The sequence below is a fragment of the Diadema antillarum genome, unplaced genomic scaffold (assembly GCF_040938485.1).
Source record: "Diadema antillarum isolate AM-2024a unplaced genomic scaffold, OU_Dant_1.0 scf00000024, whole genome shotgun sequence".
In the NCBI taxonomy this organism is placed as follows: domain Eukaryota; kingdom Metazoa; phylum Echinodermata; class Echinoidea; order Diadematoida; family Diadematidae; genus Diadema; species Diadema antillarum.
The window spans coordinates 1,895,159-1,913,457 of NW_027270913.1; the positions used below are offsets into that span (position 1 = coordinate 1,895,159).

The following is an 18,299-nucleotide window of genomic DNA, read 5'->3' on the forward strand; positions in this document are numbered from 1 at the left end:
TATTCGGTTTTACGTTCGAAATATAACAATAACAATCAGCTCCCTTCGACTTTCGGAAATGAATGATAATAATATTCAACTCCGTACGATGTTTAAATAAATGTCGGATGCTTGCTTATAATTTATATTGCTATGTACTTTCGCAAATAAATAGCAATAACATTCGGCTCCGGAAGATGATAAAATGATTAATGTCACATGATTGCTTTTACGTTTGGAAGTGAATAGCAGTTACATTCTGTTCCGTACTATGCTAAAATAAATGTCGGATATTTGCTACATGTGTAGTACATTTCGAAATGAATAGTAACATTTGGCTGCGTTTGATGGTAAAAAACAAAACAAAAACAAAACAAAACACACACACACACACAAAACTGTCTGATGTCTGCCTTGACGTTCAAAATTCGGCCCCGTACGATATGATGAAATAATTGTCAGATGACTCATTTCACTTTCGCAAGTGGACAACAGTGACATTCGGCTCCGTACGATGATAAAATAGATGTCGGATGTTTGCTTTTATATTTGGAAATGACTAACTGTTAAATTCTGCTCCGTATACGACAGAGCTGCCAACCTTTCGAAGCACAAATTAGTACTCAGCAGCTCCAAAATTCGTATTTTCCACCAGAATTCGTATTTTTTTCAATCTCCCTCTTTTTGCTATGAGGCCTACAGGCTCTAAACATAACGTTATGACACATGCCGAAGCATCCAGCTGGTCACCAGCACGATAAAGATTCTAAACTACGCAATGTTCAGCGTTGATTGATTGCTTTCTCGCAATGTGTACAAGTGCAAGTTTGTACCTCCAAAATCTTTCTGGGCTGATTATGGAAGCTTCCATTTTCTAGCAGGGGACGGGGAATGCTTGATCTTCTCAAGAGAGCTTCTGTGTGAGCGGATGCAAAACTCTGTTCTGTGTTTCCAATTATGTACTATCAAAACATAATCATGCGTTGTTTTCAGGCTTTTTTCATTTTATTGGATTTTAAACATCAGTATTTTTCGAAGTATTCCAATTCCTTTTTCCCCTGACTGGAATCGGAAAGTCTGCTATAACGATGATCGCAAAATGCCGCGCTGTGTGTGGAAGCGCCGATGTGGTGCAAACACGTGGCTTCATTTTCAAGTTTAAATGAAAGCGCCATGTGCTCCTGCCTATAAGAGGTTACTGCAAGTTCGATGGATCGAATGCGCCATAGCTGAGCTGAGCTGAATGGCTTGTTTACGGTAAACATGCAATTTACGTTCGATATGAAGAAATCATTACGTCTTTCACGAGGGAAAAACACACAAAACAAACAAACAAACAAACAAAATACACCCACGAACGAATGTTGATAGCCAAAACTTTGAAAAGTAATAAGCAGTTTTGATGCGCGTGAACTGAAATTAATTGTCATTACACGTTGTATTTTGCTGTCTAACCAGGTGATGACTGCATCTCATTGGACCTTCTCGTAGTGAATTTGTCTGGGCATACGAGACCTTTCATGTATTTCTGTGATTGCATTTTTAATTGACTAAATAATCAATCTTTTGTTATTGTTCAGGGAACATTAGATATTCGATCAAGTACACTATAATCGACTCTTCGATGTTCCCTACTATGCGCCAAAAGAAAGGCTATAGACATAGAACCATGATATCTTTGGAATTTTTCCTTTAATTCAACTAATGAGCTGGTTCTTCGATCGATATTTCCAGGATACTTACACGCTGTTTATTCCAATGCGCGCATTCTTTCGTCTGGCACGCACCTGGGTGTGGCACCTGCTTTTGTGGAAATTTCCACAAGGGAGAGGGGTGGGGTGTCAAGTTTCTTCGAGCCGAAGAGACTGCATACACAATCTCTTCGCTTTTATTTATTGTCATTCGTGTTTTCGCCTTATTCTTTGCTGATATTGAACATTTAGATTTAACTTTACGAAAGTTGCTATAGCACATGGTTCGTTTTGTTGTGAGGTGTACGTAATTTCTTTTTTTTTAATCATTCTTGAGAGGGGAAAGAAGAGTAAGGGGGAAAGAAGACTAGAGGGAAAGGGAAATAAAACAAACGTCACGTACGCTGAGCATTCACAGGAAGCCGTCTTTTTACACCAGTCACCAGCATAGTTATCATCACTATCAGACATCACTCAAGATCATTTTAGCCTTTTCCTATGATCAACATTAAGAAACACGCATAATCCCTCGAGATAAATACCTAGGAAACTCAATAATAAATACAAAGTATCAACACCTCCCAACAACACAAACATTTAGAAAAGACAGCAAATAGCACATCGAAGCGACTGGGATCAAACTCCGTCGCTTCGATTGCAGCGAAGCGGAGAAATCGCCGTTACGAAAATAACAGTGCGAGACACTAAGAGAATTACGTTTAAATACTTCAAAGTATAAAGGGAACAGATAAAGTGATATAAAATGTAAGAAATCGTACTAAACGAGGTGTGAGAAACGACGGAAATAAAACGAAGTTTAGTAGTAAGCTTAGGCCCTAGCAAAAGTTTTGCAGCACCGAAAGCTACGCGAAAATAAACACACATATAAAACTCGGTATTGCGACGAGATCCTATGGGATCAAGTCAATAAACGATACAAAACAAAGGAAATTGATTCATTTTGACGGGAAAATAGTTTGTTATAAGTATTCTGTTATATGAGATCTCCTTTAATAGGCCTAGAAATAATCGAGTTTCCACGATACTCTGGAAAGAAAGTTCGAACGCTTTTCACCTGCACATATACTGCAGAGGGCAGTGCACATCAGTCATCAATACACGAACAGAAACTCACCTCTACAACTTCCTCGCAGAAAATGATGCAATAGCGTTATAAAAAAAAAAAAAACAGACAACACTCTAAAAATCATTTCGTACTTGGGAGGCAAGGGACAAGAGGATGAAAAGAAGAGAAAAAGAAGCAGACATTGCACAACGGGACGCTTTCACCCCGCCTCATACGGTACTGTAGTGGCAGCTGGCTAATTGGGATACCACGGCGATCCATGTAAACATCCAGGGTCCGTAGGCGACAGGGATTCACGCGCGCGAAGTTCTGTTCGGTGTACACAGTACGCAAGCAGCGATATGCGTGTGCGCACATTTTTCTATTCAGCGCTTTCCACATACGGTGCGTACGCGTTGCATCGATATCCCAGCTGAATACAGATAACATGGCACATGCGACGTGCGTTTGCTATATTTTTACCCATTATTTTGCCCCACTGTGAATTCGTACTTTCTAAGGACGTTTTCATATTGTCGTATTCCCTTCGATTTTTCGTATACGAATTTTTCGGAACGGTTGGCAGCTCTGGTACAATGCTAACATAAATAACAGATTATTGCTTTCACATTTGAAAATGATTAATGGTATACATAGGCTCAGTATGATGCTTAAATAAATAGAGGATGTTTGCTTCACATTCGGAAATCAATAAGGGTAACATTCAGCTCCATAAGATGCTAAAATGAATGTCGGTTGTTTGCTTTTATACAGTGTATTTGAAAATGATTAACGGTAATATTCGGCTCCGTAAGGTTCTAACATACTATAGTAAATGTTGGATGATTGCTTTTACAATCAGAAATGAATAGCGGTAACTTTCGGCTCTTTACAATGCTAAAACAAACAATCTGGAAATGCTCCCACTTTCTCATCCCAAAAGTAAGCTATGACCACCTAATAGCATAGGCATCAACTTTTATAATTATCTATAAGCCTATTTGCTAAATCTTAGAATTCAGAATAATGGTGATTGAGATGATCTACTTTTGTATTCATTTATTTTAGACATGGGTACCTGTCACGTCAGTAATGCTTAATAATTGTTTTTAGTAGGACCGATTTAGTTTTTCCTATGTTTTTCTTGATTTTTTTGGCCACCAAAAAAAAAAAATAGAAATCAATGATTTTGGTGGTCAAAAATAAAAATTAGTTTGGAGCCCTGCGATATCATTGGGCTCATCATTACTTAATCTTTCCCATGATACGCTAATATTTATATCATCAATCTGCCGACGTCATCCGACAATTCATGATTCAAACCTTTTTTTTTTTCATCGTCCGTAACCCAACTTTGAACACAGACAGGGTATTCTTTCTCATTCTAGAGTAATGAAGGAGCGCACTTTCGGCTGTGATCTAAGTCCTATTATCATCATGAGTTCATGTCGCCGTTTAGTGATCTAAACTTCAGCTTTGCTGAACTGTTCAATGTCTTGAGCAGGAAGCGAAAACAATGGCTGGACTAAGGAACCTTCGTTTTTAAAAGGGGGAAATAAACAACACTGAAACCGAACAAGCCGGCCGAGCATTGTTTAGGTTAACCACGCGTGGTGATAATCGCGCCCATTGATCGCTCTGTCCAGCTGGCTTAACCCTATTCTAACTGGGAGGAGTTTTTACTGGGGGTGACCCCCCCCCCCCCCCCCCCCCCCCCCCCCCCCCCTTCAGATCTCGGCCACCGATCGCGCGATCGCTGCGAAATTTTTCCTGAAGATAGAGCTGGATGTCAACTACAAGATTACATGGTCATACAATAGAAAAATATTGCCTTTCTATTTTTAATAAATTGATTATGCAAAGTTGTGCATGAAATCATATTTTCACCTATAACTCCATAAAAAAGACTGAAGTATTGCTAAATTTTTGTGTCAAAATTCCTCAAGACATATAAACCAATTTTCATTTAAAAATAAAGCACAGTCAAAACCAATTTCTTTTGTTTTTTATTGTTTTGTTAATTTCTTATGTATTTTATTGATTGTTCGACCTTGTGTTTTCTGTTGTTTTTCAAAATTTGTTGCAGGCACTTTTTCAGGCTTATCTACACTATATAGAATTGATTAATTTCAATGGTTCAAAGATGAAATACTATAATTTATATCAATTTAACCCCAAAAACACAATTTACATTCAATTTGCACACGATATCATGAATTTGAGCTGTTTTCCGGTTGACATGCATTTGCATAACATTACGTAACTTCAGAACGGTGTACTCAGACGTCGCAAATTTGGTCTCAAAATATGCGGAAGACTTCAATGAAAAAAGTTGTGAAACGACGCGGCAAAATCTTTGCGCGTTGCAGAATCGTGACGCGAAACGTGGGGGGGGGGGGTCAATTTGACCCATTTGACCCCCCCCCCCCCCCCCACCCAGTTAGAATAGGGTTAAGAGTATGCATATTGACCAAAAATAGTCAGAGGGATGCTAATTTACTCTTACAAGCTATCGCTACTATTTAAGTTGAAAACTGGAACTTTCTGAAAGGTTAAAGATGATCGTAAAATCAGTTCTGGCTACAGGATTTTATAATAATTATAATAGCATACAACATGTACCAAGTTTTCATCGTTTACCTGTCTTATCACTCCAAAGCAGTTCAGCTTAACTGTTGGCTTATAGAAGTGATCATCAATCGGTAAGGATTAGTCAGATGAATTCATGAATTCACTTTATGCATCACGGCTAATCGAACTATTCAACATCGTTGAAGTAACCATACTTTTTTATTTTCATAGTTCAAACTATTTCTTAACATTTATATGCAAAACGAAAGTACTCTACACGTTTTTCAAAATGCTCAGATGTAATGAGTCAATTCCACAAAGATTGCATTACAGCAACCTTTACTGACCTAAACAAGTTTTCTATAGAGCTATCAGTTCTATTATAATGGCATTCTGATAACTTCGACTGCGTTTTGAACTCGTACCGAGCACAGCATTCAAAACAACGGGTTCCTCAGGTCCTCTTTAGGTACTGGTATACTTGCTAAAAGCATTCTCTTTAGCTTCCATTGACAACAACATGCCATGGGAGGAGAATGGAAGCGATCAACTTTCTCGGTAAATGAGGCTTTTCGTATATAGCACACATTGCGTGCCTCTTTCTTTTTTTCTGTTTCTGTTGTTTCAAACTACACTGCAGCCGACACACAACACAAACACACCAAAGTTTACATTCAGGCAACCGTATTTTGGTATTGGTTAGAATCGAATTATATCTGTCTTGTGATTGGCTAATTATCTGTAGCAAAAACAAAACAAAACAAAACAAAACAAAAACAAAACAAACAAACACAAAAATGCTGAAAACTGCTTATCGAATATCAGTGGCGTGCCAAAGGAGTAAAATGGAGTCTATACTCTAAAGGGGCCTGAGCTTTTGATTCCAGAAGAATCTTCGTCAGAGGCAAAATGATAATCAGGCAGGGAAAGCAATCACATTATAAAGAAGTTCACACAACACGAACAGTCAGGGACAGGCTAGGGACACGGAACAAAGAAAACAAAAGGAGAGGATGGGAGGTCATGGGCAAGGAGGCCAACAGGTGAAGGGAGGGGGATTAAAGCAGGAGGGTGGATAGACAAAAGGCATAGGAGGGTCAGTGATAATCCTGAGTGCCATGGGGGTGCATCCATTTAAGAATGAATTTTCTCACACACCCAAGCTGTCGCCATTTATGTGTGTGCGATGAAGCGTTAACGCCGTCGCTAAGCAGGACTGTTGCATCATGGGGGGGGGGGGGGGGGGGGGAACGGGTTGTGAGCTTGAACATAACCTGAACTTTAAGGGCGATTTTCTTTTTTTTTTTTCTTTTATGACTTCTAGGGATGCGGAAAGGGGTTGTTTTATATATTATTGTAAAGATAAAACTATACAATGTATGTAGAATTCAAGTATTTATATATACATGTGTAGACATGCCTAAAATTTCGTTTACTGCGACATACGCATTTCGACCGAGCGCATCACGACCTGTATGGACTACGCACATGTATTCTTTTATCTTGCGCTCTGCTTTTGTGGGAATTTCTTCAAGCATAGGTGTCAGGTTTTCCTACGTTACGTCTGCGGTCATTAATTCCATATTTGTTAGTTTGTCTGCTTTCTTATTCTGTGTTTTATGCATTTTACTTGAACTTAAAGGTCTAGACATTTCGTTTGCTAAATGCACGCGAGTCACGTTGCATTGTATGATGTATTTTGTTTCGTTGACCATTCATGAGAAGCGTTTCTTTGAGCAAACTCTCTTTTCACACCAAAATCACTTATAGAAGGTAGTCATCCACATTGGTTATCAAAATAATAATTCCGTCATTTTCCTTTCGTTCAGAAACAGGAATCAGAATTCTCAACACGTCATCCACATTGGTTATCAAAACAATTCCGTCATTTTCCTTTCGTTCAGAAACAAAAATCTGTTATTCTCAACACGTTATTACAAAAATTACATCTCACAGCGATAATAGGGCCTACTAGAACCAACTCATCGCAGCAAAATGACACATTACGGTTACGAGGACATACACAATGCTTGAACAAATTACTTTGCTTCAAAATGTAGAAACAGATGAAGTGACATAACAAGAGAAAGGGCGCACCGAAAGAGGTACACTGTATCAAGATCAACTAAGATAAACTCTAACAAAAAAGAAGAAGAAGGAGGAAACTATTCCCCCCCCCCCCACACACACACACACGCACACACATACACACAAACGAGTAGATACACAAAGGTCATATGTTTACCTTTGGGAGCAGTGATTTAAAAGATGTTTTAGATATCACATGTGATGCATAATAGGTCCGTTGTGCAAAGCATCCTACATAATTTTTTGTAATAAAGCCTAGAATATAAGGAGATATCAGTATTTCTCTTATAGATTGTAAAGAACCTTCGGAATTAGGACCTTTGTTTCATTTTCGGATTAACGAACCTTCGGCATAACGAACCTTATTTCATTTTTTGATAAATGAACCTTTGGAATAACAAGTTACAAACCTCATATTTTCGGATTAACGAACCTTCGGAATAGCAAACTGTAACCGTTCACATAGTGTACTGTATTTTCGATCATACGGATTCAATTTTTTTTTTCCAGCGGTTGTTTCTATCCCTATAACTCACATTTCAGAACTATGGGGGTTTTGTTTCATGTACGTGGTGAATTAATACGCCTTTAACGCAAGAGCAAAAACATGGGAAAGTTTGAATGCTTTTCACGTGCACATCGTCACATAAAGAGAATCAGGTGCTGACGGACCATAGAAGTGTCTCAAAATCAATACTGCCATGCAGCTTGCACCAAAATCACAATTCTGATAGGTATTATCCCGTAACAGGGGCGGATCCAGGAATTCCGTAAAGTGGGGGCGCGTTTACAAAATTAAAGGGGGGCGCACGCACCCCTCCCCCATTTTTTTTTTTTTTTACATTTCTTTTGTTTCAACAACAAAAAAAAAAAAATAAAGGGGGGGGGGGGGGCGGGCGCCGGTTGCGGTCCTCCCTGGATCCGCCCCTGCGTAACCAAGTAAGTTTGAGAGAGAAAAGTTTGAGCCAAAAACACAGCGTTGACAAGTACTACCACAAATTGCATTTTAAATATGGTATATAGTACACAGTACGAGAAAGTATACAGCACGAGATCTCTAGTTTGATTTTCATTTCGCTTCGAATAGTAGACGAGCAGTGACAATCCGTCAAAGTGCAAACTACAGCTAGGGCCTAGCGGCACAGTTTACAGGTCTACCTTCTGTTCACTGCATGGTACACATAAACAAGAACAAAAGCGTTTTCTTCTTTTGCATGTTAGCATGGGGACGATAGTGAATTAAGTTCACCAAGATTCAATGTTTGTAAACAAGAAAGCAGCGCGTAGCAAAGACCTCAGATCGTTGTTATAGCACACGTGCATCTATTGTGGTAACATTTTAATCAACGCACTAACACCATCTGAACATACTGAACGATCATGCCACACAATCACTGTGAAGGGGAAATGTTCAGCAACAACAAGAGCACGAGTATGTAGCCTACCATATACTGTACGCGCATTCATTCCGTGAGTGCCAAATACAAGCTAGAAACACACGCAATAAAGAAACATTGCAAGTTCATGAACTGAGGGACCTTTTTTTTTTTTTTTGTCTTATATCTTAACAAGATAAAGACGTTGTGATTTCGGGTGCTGTTCGTTATTCCGAAGGTTCGTTATTCCGAAGGTTCGTTTATCCGAAACACATAAATTCCCTAAACCATAGAGGTTCGTTAATCCGAAAACGAAAAAAGGTTCGTTAATTCGAACATTTGCGGCGTTATTTCGAAGGTTCGTTAATCCAAAAATGACATAGGGTTCGTCATTCCGAAGGTTCGTTAATCCGAAAATGAAATAGGGTTCGTTATCTCGAAGGTTCGTTGATCCGAAATGATATAGGATCCGAAATGATATAGGGTCCGTAACGAACCTTCGAAGTAAGTCGAGCTTTGTTTCATTTTCGGATTAACGAACCTTCGGAATAACGAACCTTATTTCATTTTCGGATTAACAAACCTTCGGACTAAAGAACCTTACTAACGAACCTTCGGAATAACGAGCTGTAACCGTGATTTCATATCCAATTTGTTTAATTGGACCTTTTAAAAGCTATGATTGTATCGAATCGTTGAAATGAAATTTAACGGCCTTCTGTCCGCCATATCAAAAGTGTGATGATAAAGGGGATGTGCGCATTGTCATTCGAAATACATGTAACTACATGTAACTCTACATTTAAGTAATTAGTCTGATTATTATATAGCAACTGATTTTGGGATTGATAGTCACTACTGACAGTTTTTATTCTCGTAAACGGCACCTGTCAATCTCACAGGCGTCAAGTCGAAGCACTCACACGTCATGAATTGACCATAACGTAAAAACGACAGAACTCTACACACAAGAGTTCTGTGATAAAAACACGCTGGGCACACAAGATGAGTATGTTGGAACCACATGGCGCACTCACTGCTGGCAGGGCAAGCACGTGCTTTGCTCATCGAACTGATCGTTTTTATAGCGATCATAATATCGCTGCACAGCAGAGATTCGTATTCCAATGCACAGTAGGCCTACTCTCTCTCTCTCTCTCTTTCTCTCTAAAAAAAAAAATGAAAACATTCACACTTGAAGGGGTGGATACATTTAAAACGGAGTCAATTTAGAGTGAAATTGGAGTGAATTTTGAGTGAAAATGTTCATTTTCACTCGGAGTGACCTCCGGGATCACTCGAAGATTTTGGAGTGCTATTGATGTAGCGCGATTCCGCTGCTTAAATGCATTCAGTTTTGCTCATAATCATTAATTTCATCCTCCTTTGTTTTTTCTTGGAAAGCAAGCACTCCTTAAAGAGGGAAAACCCCGATTGGACAAATTGCGACGTAAACATGCATTGACATAGTTATGTGATACGTATAAACAATTTATCATGAAAGGAGAGAAGGGTACCTACAGTACATGTATCCAAGATAAACATTATGCATGCACGTGTAGTACCACTTCTCGGGGACTCGAGTGAAGTTAAACGCAGCTTTGTTGATTACATAATGCCACTCTGGTGGTTTCGCCATACCCTTCTCTCTCTCCTACGTTTTCTTTGTTTTCTCCCTCTCTTTGTCTTTTTTTTCCCCTACAAATCGTGTACTTTAAGAATAGACAGACGGTGTTAAACTTCAACTCAAGTGGCTTCTTAAGATCTGCGCCTCTTTCATCCATCTTAGGGACCGTGACACTATTGTGAATGACACAATTAAAAGCATCACACAAGGACTTTCACGCCTCGTTAGACCTTTAAGACTCAGATCTTTTTCTTTCTTTTTATGTGCGTGTGTGTAGACGTGGACGCCATTGGGAAATATCAAGCTCGAGACAATAAGTGGCCACTTACAATATAATGACCGACCGATGTTGAAGGTAGATTAAATCAGTAACTAAGTCAGAAATTGGGGAACCAGTAAATAAATAGGCAGCGATCGACACTTCGACGGTTTGCCAATCTAATGTGCAGCGATCGACGTCGAAAGTGTCAATCAAATACGTTATTTACGGTCGACGTCGAAGGTTGATAAAATCAGTAAGCAGCGATCGATGTCGAAGGTTGATAATCGGATGGGTGCTGTTCGTAATATTCCGAAGGTTCGTAATTCCGAAGGGTCGTTAAATTCGAAACACACAAATTCCCTAAACCTACAGGTTCGTTAATTCGAACGTTTGTGGCGTTATTCCGAAGGTTCGTTATTCTGAAGATTCATGAATCCGAAAATGAAATTAACGGAACAATATACCTTCTGAATAACGAATCTTCGGACTAGAGAGCCTTCGGAATAACGAACATCGGAATAATAGCTACCGATGTGTAAGGTTGATGAAATTATTAAATAGCGACCAATGTCCAAAGTTGATTAGGTCATACCGTCGGACGTTAGTGATCGAGAAAACTATAAAGTAGCGGCTGATGTCGAAAGTTGATAAAATAAGGACAATTAAATCAAATAGGTATAGCGTCCATAATGTCGAGATCAAATAAAATTGAGCAGCAACGAAGTGTCGAAGGTTTATGCAATCAACTTGGTATCGCACGACGTCGAATGTTAAGCAAAATTATCTGATTTATCCGACATTTGTTTTAGCATTGTAAAGAGGCTAAAGTTACCGTTATTCATTTCTGATCGCAAAAGCAATCATCCAACATTTACTAGTATTTTGACACCTTACGGAGCCGAATGTTACCGTTAATCATTTTCAAATGTTAAAGCAAACAACCGACATTCATTTTAGCATCTTACGGAGCTGAATGTTATCCTTTTTCATTTCCAAACGTGAAAGCAAACATCCGCTATTTATTTTAGCATCTAACTGAGCCGATTGATACCGTTAATCAGTTCCAAATGTAAAAGCAACAATCTGTTATTTATTTTAGCATCGTTTGGAGCAGAACATTACCGTTATTCATTTCCAAATTTAAAAGCAAACATCCGACAATCATTTTAGCATCGTACGGAGCCGAATGTTACTGTTTTTTCATTTTGAACGTCAAGGCAGACATCAGACATTTACTTTACCATCAAACGCAGCTGAATGTTACTGTTCTTCATTTCGAAATGTAATAGCAAATATCCGACATTTATTTTATTATATGGAGCAGACTGTTACTGCTATTCACCTCCAAACGTAAAAAGCAATCATCTGCCATTTTCTGGGCATCTTCCGGAGCCAAATGTTATTGCTATTTACTTTCGAAAGTAAAAGCAAACACCCGACATCTGTTTAATCATCATACGGAGTTGAATATTAGTGTTATTAATTTCCGAACATCAAAGGGATCATTCGACATTTATTTTAGCATCTTCCGGAGCTGAATGTTATTGTTATTTACTTTTGAACGTAAAAGCAAACATCCGGCATTTATTTTTATCATCGTACAGAGTTGAATATTATTGTTATTCATTTCCGAACGTCAAAGCAAAGATCCGACATTTATTTTAGCATCTTCCGGAGCTGAATGTTATTGTTATTTACTTTTGAACGTAAAAGCAAACATCCGGCATTTATTTTTATCATCGTACAGAGTTGAATATTATTGTTATTCATTTCCGAACGTCAAAGCAAAGATCCGACATTTATTTTAGCATCTTCCGGAGCTGAATGTTATTGTTATTTACTTTTGAACGTAAAAGCAAACATCCGGCATTTATTTTTATCATCGTACAGAGTTGAATATTATTGTTATTCATTTCCGAACGTCAAAGCAAAGATCCGACATTTATTTTAGCATCTTCCGGAGCTGAATGTTATTGTTATTTACTTTTGAACGTAAAAGCAAACATCCGGCATTTATTTTTATCATCGTACAGAGTTGAATATTATTGTTATTCATTTCCGAACGTCAAAGCAAAGATCCGACATTTATTTTAGCATCTTCCGGAGCTGAGTGTTATTGTTATTTACTTTTGAACGTAAAAGCAAACATCCGGCATTTATTTTTATCATCGTACAGAGTTGAATATTATTGTTATTCATTTCCGAACGTCAAAGCAAAGATCCGACATTTATTTTAGCATCTTCCGGAGCTGAATGTTATTGTTATTTACTTTTGATCGTAAAAGCAAACATCCGGCATTTATTTTTATCATCGTACAGAGTTGAATATTATTGTTATTCATTTCCGAACGTCAAAGCAAAGATCCGACATTTATTTTAGCATCTTCCGGAGATGAATGTTATTGTTATTTACTTCCGAAAGTAAAAGCAAACATCCGACATTTATTTAATCATCGTACGGAGTATTATTGTTATTCATTTCCAAACGTCAAAGGGATCATTCGACATTTGCTTTAGCATATTCGGGAGCTGAATGTTATGGTTATTATTTTACTTTCGAACGTAAAAGCAAACATCCGGCAAATTACTGATACTTTTCAAAAGATTTTCGCGGATCGATTTCAACTAATTTCCTTCATGTAGCCGATGGTTGACGGGAGAGTTTGATTTTCATATCATTAATTCCGCGCTGGAGCGCTCGGGCAAATGCGGGTGTTTAGACGAGCGTGAAAGTGCGGGCGACTTCCCTCGTCTGTACGCGTCCAAACGCCCGCGTATTACCTAGTACGCCCGGACGAAAGGGCTTCCCGCATTTGCCCTAGGGGTTTTCGTGACGTTTCCCGCGGTCGGCACTGTAATGTACAGTATTCATCTCAAGAAGACATACAAAATTGTGGATTATATTGACTGGTCAGCTGCTGTCTCCACGAACTTTGGATGCTAATGGTTGCCAGGCTCATGTTTATTCCAGTCCTCAGTGTCTGTTTGTTTTGTTTTGTCTTGTTTTTGTAGTACACAATTTATGTGATTTTTCTGCTTGCTAGTTCTTAGCATTTCCCATTTTCTCATCTATAGCTATTTTTACATCTGTAAGATGTGCCCTTAGGGGCATTTTACTACAAAGTTTGTGAAAGTATTTCTAGGCAAACTGACTTGAATTTGTAGAGCAAGTTTGTCATGGTAACTTCAATGCATCTTCTATTGATCTTTTTTTTTATACAATTGTATATTCCACTGCCTACATGTACCTACATGTGCATCATTGTTGTTATTATAGTCATAACTTCATTGCATGAAATCCTAGACATTTCATAATTGGTGATTGTGCATGAAATATTTAACCCCAATTTGCTAGTATGCTTAACTGCTAATATTGTGTTTATGCACACATATGTATTAAAATGCTGCATGATTCTTTTCGTATTACGTTTTCATTGTCAAATGTTTCATTTTCCCTTTATTTACTAATGTATTTCAAGTCTGTCATTAGTTTAGCATTGGAAATCATCTCTGTCATTATATGTTCATGCTGGAGTATTGTATTATTTCCATCTGTGCTTTCAGTTTGCTTCTTATGTTGGTTTTCACAAATATTTTCAGTATTCTATGTTATTCCCTTTGTATATAAAGCATATACTCTGCAAATACATATAAAAATGAATGTGACTACATATTTCGAAGAATTTTATAGTTAATTTTGCATAAAGGCCAAATATATTGACTATGCAGCCTTAATGTATCCAACCAGGGTATTTAATGTCATACTCATATATTTATCATTCACCTTATCTCTTTATGAAGTTTATCGAATCATCGTCACGGCATAGAATTATAGTCACTTATTCATGCTCAGAACCTACTTCCAGATATATACATTAATCTCAATTAATTCATGCAGTCACCCAATTTCATTTATGTTAATGATTTCATCCAGAGCCTCAGGAAGAAAAAGAAACTGATTCTGATATTCCCATTCAAATGAGCTGCATATACTCTGCTATATTCTCACACAAAGGACGGATCCATCTGCCCACAAAGTCTTCCAAGCTTAGTACTGTACCGAGGGGTAGAGAAAGATTCATCCATCATGCTAAATTGAGCTTAGCAGCAGGGGAAAAAAAAAAACAGAACCAAGCACAGAAAGTGGAAAACAGAAAACCAGAAACCGAACCTTGAATATAATGCCGTATAGTCTCTCATCTAACAGTTCGTGCTGATCGCTTTAATATACCATACTCAGTAATCTTTATACTGATGAAATGAGAGATTATGGCACCAATGGACATTATAAAGGATAGTGATAATTGTAGACATTGCAGGTGCAGACTTGAATCCAGACTAGTTTATGGCTGTCACAGCAAATGATGTTGACAGTGTTAGCCTACCTTACAAGCCGTGGAGCATTTTATTTTCCCTCATTCCACACAGCTTTCCCTTGTGTTCTGTAAACAATGATTCAGATGTTGATATGGCAATAATGCCCTGTGTCATTATTTGGGTCAAACAACCAAGACTGCAAAACTAGACAAATTAGGTAGAATAAACTTGACTTGAGACTTCAGGAAAAGGAGGCCTACAGCCTGTAAACCAGGCTGGCTCTATCCTGTGTGTAACAGAGCAAAACACATGCACGGTTTGAATGGGAATATCAGTGCAGGGGTGTTTGTTTGTGTGTGTCTGTTTGTCAAGGCCAAATATGCTCATACAAACTGATGTGGACACATTTTGTTTATCTGCCTTTGATCGAACCGAGACCATGGAATGTGTGAGGCTCTGGCAGTTAAGAGAAAATTCATTCCTTCCCCACCTCCCCCCCCCCCCCCTCCTTCCCCACTCCCCCTTGAACCAATTATTCTGATGCTCCAATTTTAACCACACAAGGTGTATTGCCCTTTGGGAAGAAGATTAAACTTGAACAAGATGACCTTTCATTCTCCCAGCCATCACTTATGACAAATTCTGGGTACAAGAAAGAACATGGTAGTCTGTTCATTGCGTATGTTAAAGGAATGCTGTATTTTTGGTTGAGACCTAGCTTCAGGTTTCTAACATTGTTGGTACTGAAACAATGAGAAACATGGTATGAAATATGAAGGAGCATATAATTCTATGAGGAAATCAAAGTTTATTTGATAAAAATTGGTTTTGAAATGGCTGAGATATGTCCAAATCCAAATGATTCTAATAAAAGGTGGGACCCACCTTTTGCTAGGATTGCTTACATTGTTTTACTTTGTTTTTGGATATATCTCAGCCATTTCAAAACCAATTTTCCTCAAATAAACTTTGAAATCCTCTTAGAATGGTATGCTTTGTAACATTTCATAAGTGGTCTCTTAGTATCTCACAAAAAAAAGAGTTTAAAGTTCAGTCCTCATCTCCACCAATAGATACCATCCCTTTTTTAATGCAAGAATTTTGCATGATTGTAAACATACAACTTCAGTTTTTATTTTTTCCCTGAAAGTGAAAATCTGTTCCTTTGATAGAGAATTCAAATTTGATAAAGCCCCCATGTTTGTCAACAAGTTTGAAAAGTTCCCAACCCACAAACACAATTTTATATGGCTTCTAAAAAAGCAGTTTACTTCATATCTCTTGTCTGTGTATTGTCAAAAGGATAGTATTCAAATGACACCTAAAGAAAATTTAAAAATGGTTTGAATTGTTTTGATACTTTAATAAATAAGTGAATTATGAATTTCCTTCCATTTACAATACAGTTTTATTAAATAACATAAACCTATTTTCCCCTTAAAAACTAGATTTTAAAAAATGCTTCGTCCGTTTGTCATTAGATTATTATGACCTTGAAAATTTCTCATGAAGAATGTAAATGGTACGAAGGAAAGAAAGAACATAGACTTGAAATGTGCGTGTGTGTGTGTGTGTGTGTGTGTGTGTGTTAATCCCCCATCATTTATTCATTGGGCCTTATCTCTATTTCATCCTTTTTTGTTACTCATGTATTTGTTTGTTCATGTGTTTGTGTGCGGGCATCATCAGGCTAAGAACGAGCATACTTCGGTGTTGGACAAAGAGGTTGAGTCCGTCGTCATGGAGCTGCAGGATGAGCTGATCTCTGTCCGGTTAAAAGAGGCGGAGTCAGCCGAAACGCTTAAGGTTCTAAACAGCAAGATAGATGGGCTCGAAAAGGTACACACATCGATGAAAGAGAACATGAAGTATATGGAGGAACTACAATTGACCAATATCAGATCTATAAAGACGTTTGAGTCTGAGTGATATTACAACAGCAATAACATGTTCTCTAATGCCACTGTATTTGCACCAATCTGTATTTGGAAAAAAAGAAGAAGTTACATTTACATTAAAGTATGCGATGATTGTAATGTGCACTGCTTTTTAAGTTTGATTTTTGTCACCATTGATCCTCTTTCCCCCCTCAGAATGTAATCATCATTATTTATATGTTTCATTCTCTCTTATTCCAATGCCTCTCAATCACAATAAGCACAAGTTTGCTTCATTACATGCCATTGATTTTCACTTCAGGGTTCTTTATGAGAGATGATGATTATTTTATAACCCTTTTTCTAATATTTTCGTTTGCATGTATCATACATTAACATAATCTTAATTTTTTGCTTTAAAAAGATAGCTTGAGAGAAACTAATCAATGACTCTTTAACAATGCTGATGCTGCAAAAATCTATATTTTTGACAGCTAACATGTACAGGTTTTTTTTTTTCAGTTCAAATGTGTACAAGAAATGTACAATTATGTAATTGTGATGAGGGAAAGTCAGGTCATTAAATTCATTTGAAAATTTATATTGTGTAAGTTATAACTTGCAATGCCTTGAATTGTTTATGGAGTGTTGGCACATATGACAATATTTCATTAAGTTCATTCACTGGGAGTTTGATATTGTCCATCTGTTGAATTTCCTTCCAAACCATCAGTCCCAGAGAAAATAAAACAGTCAATGATGTTAAGTAAGATATATGTTTTATGGAATTTCTGAGAAAAAGAAATATATGTATATTTCATTCCAAGCACCAACCCATATGCCAGCTACATTGCTACATGATATGTATATTCAACATGATTGTTGTGTGGCTAAAGGTACCAGGGTTCAACATTCATCGAGCAAACATATATTGTAGCCCCTTTATGTTTCTTGCCATTTTTAAATTCACATATTGCACCTTAATTGACTTATGAACAAAATTGTTACATGTGTCTAATGACTGAAACACTACCATTAAACCAGCAAAGCAGACTATTACATTGAAAACTACTGTGTGATGGCATAGATACTGTATGCACATAAAACTTGTCCAGTATCATTTTTGTTATATAACCACTTTTTCAAAGACATGTATTGCACTCTCACAAAAATCCTGCTTGTGCCACTGACCAGGATGAAATATGAGCTTATAAAATTTTTACAGAGATTTATTTGGCATTGCTACTTTCAGAGCACTATAAAAGTACATTTGTATGTAAACATACAGTATGTATGTATTCCAAAGAAACCAATATTTTTTTTTTTCACAGCATTTCTGTCTATTTAATTCTAAATTTTTGTTGAAATATATGAATGAAAAAGGATAATCTTGTTTTAGTAGACCCATTATCTGATGAAAATCTGATCTAAACAAGACATAAAGG

The 18,299-nt window shown here is 37.5% G+C and overlaps 1 protein-coding gene across 1 annotated transcript in view; it reads left to right on the forward strand.

The window, feature by feature from the left end:
- The window catches only part of LOC139732488 (ecotropic viral integration site 5 protein homolog), a 117,295-nt gene that overhangs the window by 68,284 nt on the left and 30,712 nt on the right, over nt 1–18,299 (forward strand). Inside the window, exon 12 of the mRNA XM_071643354.1 lies at nt 16,667–16,816. Within this exon, the coding sequence (XP_071499455.1) occupies nt 16,667–16,816 (150 nt within the window). The remainder of the gene's footprint in view (nt 1–16,666; nt 16,817–18,299) is intronic.